The 7,935-nt window shown below is 52.7% G+C and overlaps 1 protein-coding gene across 1 annotated transcript; it reads left to right on the forward strand.

Annotated features, from left to right (window-relative positions):
• Positions 1–527: 527 nt before the first annotated feature.
• On the forward strand, positions 528–7,504 carry LOC308650221 (cilia- and flagella-associated protein 144-like; the record flags this gene model as incomplete). Its single annotated transcript, XM_081296223.1, has 4 exons — positions 528–660; positions 2,655–2,714; positions 3,659–3,762; positions 7,394–7,504. 4 exons carry the CDS (start codon positions 528–530, stop codon positions 7,502–7,504), a joined length of 408 nt encoding a protein of 135 aa, XP_081152349.1.
• Between the last annotated feature and the right edge of the window lie 431 nt (positions 7,505–7,935).

Consider the following 7,935-nt stretch of genomic DNA (forward strand, 5'->3'; position numbering starts at 1 on the left):
ACTCACCCAGGGGAGACGGTCTCCCTACTGTGGGTGCAGGTCACAGTCCCTGGGACTGCCTTCCCAGCAGCCTGAACAGGTGGACCCAGGGGTCACAGGAGGATGACAGCCCCACACTCAACCTGGAATCCACCCTTCCTGGAGACCACCTAAATCTTTTCTAGGAAATGACTGGCCAAGGTGAGATCCAGCTATCAGTCTCTTACCTGGGCCTCCCCACTGGACCTGGAGCCCCTCCCTGATGATGTCCAAGGGCAGCTCTAGTACCCAGGTTCTGACCTGAGAAGCTGGGGCAGGTGAGTCCAGTGCCTGCCTGGGGCCCTGGGAGGAGGGATCTGGGGGCAGTGGGTGGAGTCAGGGGACTAGGTTTCCCAGGGGAGGTCCAGGGCTGGAGACTGGAGCATTCCAACCAGGACTCTGTTGCCAGTAGACAGCTGGGACATTGTTGCCAGGAAATGGCAGAAGAACCGGCACCGCCCCAGCCAGAGGGCACTTAGAGAGCCCCACAGCACCAGCATGGCCAGGCCATGGCTGGACACCAGAGGGAGAGGGTGATCCAGGACGAGGTTCATCAGAACCAGTTCCTGTGGGAACAGTATCTGCAAGAGCTGTGCACGCAGAAGCTGTACACGGAGTACCACGTGAATCCCCTGTGCAAGGGTGAGGACTAGGGGAACAGAGGTGGGACACTGCGGGGTGGGTTGTGGGCGCGCAGGCAGCAGGGAGAGGCCTGCCCTGATCTCTGGTGTCCAGAAAGGGTGGATTCCAGGGCCTCCCAGCCTCCTGAGACACATCAGATGCATTGAAATGCATCCACCTCACAATGAGATCAAACATACTGCATGTAAAAAGGGATGCTTTTGCGGGGAGGGGTACTACGGATTGAATTCAAGGGCACTCAGTAAAGCCCCAGCTCTTTTTATGTTCTGTTTGAGACTTGAGCCTCCATAAGTTGCTGAGACTGGCTTTGAACTTCAATCCTCCTGCCTTAGCCTCCCAAGCTCTGGGGATTAAAGGCATGTGCCATGGCACCCAACTGGAAATGGCTTTTAATATTTTTGTTTTTGATGGAATTACATTTTTTCAGGGCTTTTATATTTTGTTTTTGTTATATTTTGGTTTCATTTTCATACACTAAAGGGTTTTTTAGGATTTTAATATCATCATAGCCCTTTCTTTGGAAAGGTCAGGAGAGTGGGCTCTGGTCAGTGTTCCCTGTCATCCAGGTAAAAGCACCCTCCCCTCCACTCCTCTCACCCTGCACATTCCTGTGAGATCCATCTCATCCTACAACATCAGCAGCCCCTAAAGGACACTGGGCCTCAGATGAGCTCCAGATCTTCCATCTGACCACCTCCCAGCTAGCTACCTTGGACTCACCATTAGGGACCTCAAACTGGCCCTCTGGAAAGCTAGGGGCTCTGAATCCCTTGCCCACCCTCTGCTTCTCCAGAAGACCCTGTGGCAGCACAAGGCAGCTGGGCCCTTCCCTCCCAGGTGAGAAGCCTGAGTCAGCCCCGGCCTCCGTCCCTCAGTCCACACACCTGGCAGTCACAGAAGCAGAATGGCTGCTGCTTCACATTTCCCCTGACCCTTGTCTGTTCCTACCTCAGGGAAAGACTCCATGATACACTGGGGGTGTACCCACCTCTCACTTAATTCCACCCTCTGGACAGCGACTGGACCTGCCCCTCTCCAGCCTCACCTCCTCCAAATTCCTTCCACAAATACAGTAGGGCCTGCCTCCCTCCCCCACCATTGCTAGGCTCCCTCTCAAACTCCTCTTTACCTCTGAACGGCTCATTCCACAGCCCCCTATGGTACCTGCCCACCTGCTCCTCCTCCCTGAGCTCCCCCCAACTCTCTACCTCCATAGCCAGCACCCCTGCAGCCTGGCCATCTGCAGGAGACTTAGTGACTTCATTTTGCTTAGAACTCTTCTGGCTGTCTTCTGTCCCCACCACTGATTTCAACAGAAAAATTCACTTCTGTTTAGGTTGGTTCATTCCAACAAGCTAAATAATCCCTCAGGCCACATTCATTCTGGGAAAAGTGATTTCCTCCAGTTCTTTCCCTTGGGCACAGGATTAATGTGGCCACTGTGGTGAAGTGATAAAATACTGTAGCTTGCATTTCTGTTTACTTGTACTACAAAGAAAAATATTATCTTTTTCTAATATGCAGATGATATTACATACAGATGACATACACATTTCATATCTTAGGGGCGCATGCTCAGAAGACTTTTTACTCCTGGGCATGGTGACATACACCTGTATCCTGGCAGCAGGGAGGCTGGGGAAGGGAGATTGCAAGTTTAAGGATGACCTCAACAGAGACCGCTCTCAAAATAAAAGAAAAGAGGGCTGGATTAGGGTTAGGGTTAGGGTTAGGGTTAGCTCACTGCAATAAATAAATGAGTGAATGAATAAACAAACATAAATCCTAGTAGCCTGTGGCTTGTGGCCACTGCCCTGGACAGTGCCAGGCCAGACCCTAAGTCCTCAAGAGCTGTGGGACCTTGTTCCCAGCACCCAGCCAGAACCCCCTAGGTCCAGGCATTACGTGGGTGCAGAATGGGAGCCTGGTCTAGGGTGAGTGGCGGGAGGCAGGGGTTGGGCTCTGACCTGCACTGTGTCCCTGCTCTTCTCCAGTTCACACAATCACCAGGAAGCACATGTCGTGGCATGATAACTTGGAGGAACCTGAAGATGGTAAGTCCTTGGGTTGGAGACTTTGTGAGGTGGGGCAGAGAGAGGCAGGGGGCTCAGAGAACTCGCAGGCAGAGTCGCTGCAGGGAACCTCAGGGTCCTCTGCTGTGGTCTCAAGACTACTCTACTGACCAGGCTCAGAGAAACTGATGTGCAAACACATGCCAACTCATTACTGTAATCCACAAGAGTCCCCATGGCCTGAAGATAGGAGTCATTCATTCACAGATGTTCAGATGTTACTTACACGGGTTCTGAAGGCCTAGGAACTGGATTCATGTCCTGGTGCTGCCACTCCTTAACTGCAGGCTTCTGCCAGGTTGTTGACCTCTCAGCCCACTTCTTAGAGTTGTTGGAAGGACCAAGCAAAACACCACAGGTCTTAGAGCTGAACCCGGCTCACCATGCTCAGTAAACACAGGCCTGTTCATGTTTCCACTTTCACTTGGTGACAGGCAGTGGGGTGGGCCTGGGGGTCTCAACACAATCAGACAAAGGCAAGAGGGCAGCCTGTAAGTGCCTCCACCAGTGTGTGGGGTGGGATCATGGGCAACAGTGTGGAGAACAGGTGCCTCCGTCAGGCAGTGATGTGGGACTGTTGGAGCAGGTGGGCACAGGTGGTCCAGGGTGTCAGGTGGGAGGCTGTGGAAGGACCCCGCATAATGGAGAGGCACAGGAGAGCAGCATCTGCATGTTCTGAGAACAGAGGAGTTGACCTCTGTCCCTGCCTGCCCTGGACTCCCTGGCAACCCATGACTGTCACAGCCCTGCCCCAGGGTCCAGAACAGTGCCTGGCACAGTTTGCACTTGACACATTTGCTGACACATGGCTGAGAACCACACATCCCTGTCTCAGGCCCTGGCTCTGCACACAGAATTCTGTGGCCCTGGAGTGGTGTGGCCAGGAAAAGGACACGGGCAGCTTCTAACTTGAGACTCCTCTCCAGTCAGGTTTCTGAATCTCGTTCACCATGCTGCTCAGAGACCCCGGAAGAAGTACCCAGAGACACAGACGGAAAGTCAGGAGATCGGCTGGGAGGCAGAGCCCTTGGTAAGCGAGGCCCCTGCTCCGGGCAGCAGTAGGAACACAGGGTGGAGCGGGCAGTGGCTGAGAGCAGAGTGGGCAGCCAGCTGGCAGGGGCTTGAATTCTGTCCTTCTTGGTGTCCTGAGACCTGGGTTGAGTTTCTAAGCCACTGTGTGGTGCTGATCCTGTTCATAAATGGGGACACCACAGAACCTGCCTCACAGGGTTGCTGAGAGGAGCAGTACCTGGGACAGTGCCCAGCACACAGCACCTGCTCAGTAAACGTGGCCAAGGCTCCTGTGATGCAGATGGGGAAGAGCAGAAAGGAATCCCTGAGCCCTGCCCGGGACAGTCAGGTGCTGCTCCAGACAGGAAGACATCCCCAGGGGGCCCACCACTCATAGAGAAGAGCTCACCCCAAAAGCAGGAGGTGTGGCTCAGAGCTTGGGAAGCAAGGCCACACGGAGGCAAGGGACAGCCATGGAGATCTAACTATCAGTGAAAGAGGGGACTTCAGAGGAAACTGCTCAAGACCTTGATTGAACATGAATAAAGAATCAGGGATCAGTGATTTCTAAAGACCACATGGAAGGCTTGATCCAAGGGGGGCTGTGGCTAGGGCAGAGGCTCCAGCAGGGTGGGCAGCTGGACAAGCTAAGGATGGAGGGGTGTGTGGGGTGGGAATCACTGGGGGGAACGTCTGGGTGAGGGATCCTGGCTAAGCTGACCTGGCTGGATTCTTGCTGAAGGCAGGGCAGGGACCAGACATGCTCTGGGGGACAGACGGCAAGGAGTCCACAGACACCCAAGACAGTCAACACCCAGGGTGGTGGCTCTCGCTACACTGCTCAGCTGGAGTTTTGCTGAAACTGGACGATGCAGAGGTGACCAGCAAGAAGGAGGTGGGAGGGAAGGGAGCCTGGTGAAGACAGGTCTGCCAAGGGGACAGTGTGCATCTTAGCAAAGCACCAGAGAGCTGGGGGCTTCACGCACCATGGGAAGGTTGCTCCCTACACCTCAGGGCGTCTCCTGCAGTCAGCACACACAACAGGAAGGACGAGTGTGGGGCCCAGCCAGGCCTGCCCTGCTCAGACCCTTCCAGGCCTTGAGGATAGAATGCTGTGTCTGAATCCCAAGGGGCCTGCCGGCACTCAGTCTGTCCATCACACGTGTGGGGACAGTGCCCTCAGGTGGCACAGGGAGCAAGGTAGGAAGTAAGCCCCCCAGATTAGATCCAGGTGTTGTGGGAACATCAAAGGTAAAGAAGCTGGGCTTTCAGAGCCTTGTGCTTGGGGCAGAGGATGTGATTGATGTGCTCCATGGGCCCCAATGTGAGGACCCCTGTCCCTGCCAGGACCTTGCCCTGTTCAGAGCACCCCAACCTCAGCCCAGGGACCCCTGGGAAGTAAGGCTCAGTGGGCACCTCTTTGCCTTGTGTCTCTGGGTAACACTTGCTGAAAATATATCCTCATGTGGGGTGTGTGTCCAAACACTCACACACACCAACACACACTCATACACACTCACACACACATACACACTCACACACACACATACACACACACTCACACATGCACATGCACACACTCACACACTCATGCACACACATACACACTCACACACAATACAACACACACTCACTCACACACATATACACTTACACACTCACAACACGCACGTACACATTCACAAACACTCACACACATTCTCACACATTCACACACACATATACACATACATACTCACATACACACACACATTCACATAACACACTCTCACACACTCACACACATACACAATCACTCTCACACACTCATACCCTCACATTCACACACACATATTCACAGTCACACAATCACACACATACACACACACATACACATTCACACAACACATTCACACATAACACATTCACATATGCACTCATACACTCACACACATTCACACATACACACACACATTCACTCACACATCCTCACACACATATTCACGCATACACACACATTCACACACACAATCACACACATACATATACATTCACACATAACACACACTCACACACACACTCACTCTCATACACACACACTTATACATGCTCACACTCCACACACGTACACATTACCACTCATACACACACACACTCACTCTCACACATGCTCACACACTCACACACACACATACACAAACTCACACATACACACACATACACAAATTCACACATACACACATACACACACACAAATTCACACATAACACTCACACACTCCCCCGCACACATAAACACACTCATTTACACACCCATTTACACATACACTCATATACCTACACACACAATCACACATACACACACATTCACATACACTCACATATGCACTCACACACACATACACACATCCTCATACATATTCACGCACACACACATTCACACACATTCACACACACACACTCACACACACTCACATACACAGATACACATTCACATACACACACTCTCACACACACACGTACACACAAAAAACATTCACATACACACACACTCCCACACACATACACACTCCCACATACACTCACTCACACTCATACACACACAGACATACACTCACATACACATATACACATATGCACACTCATTCACACACATACACACATACACACATTCACTCACACACACACTCACACTCACACTCATACACACTCACACAGACATACACTCACATACACACATATACACACTCACATACGCATATGCACACTCATTCACACACATACACATACGCACACACATACACACTTACATTCACACACATATACACACTCACACACACACTCTTGCAGAATGGGATGGGATGAGCACATCCCTGAGTGACCCTCAGGGCAGCTTCTCTAAGGTGGCTGTGCTGAGGTCCTCCCTCTCCCTGGCTCGCTGTGACCCCCCACCACACTCCCTTTCCATTCAAGCACCTGAACACCTAGTGTGTGTGGGTGCTGTCCGGGGACAGGAACAGCACCGCCCCCACCTGTCCCTGGCGCCCCAGCACAGAGGCCGCTGGCTCTGGGCAGCCTGGCTGTGGTGCCCCCTGCCTCAGAAGGAAGAGGAAACGGTGTAGACAGGGAAGTGAACCTCAGCACAGTTGGGCCACGGTGGGGCAAGCAGCTGCCCTGCTCCGTTAGTCCTGCAGGACTGGACAGTTCACAGGAACAAAGCCAGGAATCGGCCTTCCCTGTGTCCACGCAGCCAGGGGCACCAGCCACAGATGTGCTTCAGTCCGACTTCCTGGGGCCCAGGGGTGGGGTGGGGCCACTTCTCAGCTTCCATTTTCCCTGAAGGAAGCTGGGATGAGACCAGGTACCAGGAAATGAGAGAAAACACAGTGAACCGGGGCGTTTGATGCAAGGTCCCCAGGGACCTAGGACTTCCGGGGCGGGGGGGACCCGCAGGCTGCCCTCCACGTAGGCAGCAGGCAGGGCAGAGCCCCAGGTCTGTGGAGGTGACGCCCCTTGCTCTCGGGACACTCTAAGCGCTCTAAGCGCTGGTGTCGCAGTTTCACTAGCAGCGTTGAGCAGGAGAGCCCTGGGGCCACCTGTGGTCAGGGAGGCCCGATTGGGTCCAGGTCTTCGCCTCCTGACCAGCTTATGCTGCCTCTGCCTCCATCTAGGGTCAGCCCAGAGCGCCAGGACCACAAGATGAACCACTTCAGGGTCTACAAGGACATCACTCTGTACAAGGCCAAACTGAGGCTCCTGGGGGAGGAGGACCACCGCAAGTAGCGCTCAGCGGAAGTGCTGACCTTCGTGCTGAGCGCCGAGTGCGCTGTCCAGGGAAATAAAGGTGGTTTTGCTAGAAAGCAAACCTGCAGCAAATCTTATGACAACTGAATTGAGACGGAATTGCTTATTAATCAATATATGGGGAATAACTTTTAAATTCTCCACAAGTACCGAGTAAGCTTGATTTGGGGGCCTTTGAACTGAACAGGTTTTCCCTTCCATATTCCAATTTTTCCAAGAAAATGGAAAACCTGAGAAACATTACACAATGATGTTAGTATTTGGATTTGAAATGCCACCTGAAGGCTCCTGTGTTGAAGACCTTGTCCACATGTAGCTCTGTTCAGAGGTGGGTGCTGGGAAGTGATTGGGTTATGTGGGTGATTGTCTAATCAATGGATTGATCCACTGATGGGGCCATATTTGAATGG

The sequence above is a fragment of the Spermophilus citellus genome (genome assembly GCF_964194105.1).
Source record: "Spermophilus citellus genome assembly, chromosome: 1".
NCBI classification, from domain to species: Eukaryota; Metazoa; Chordata; class Mammalia; order Rodentia; family Sciuridae; genus Spermophilus; species Spermophilus citellus.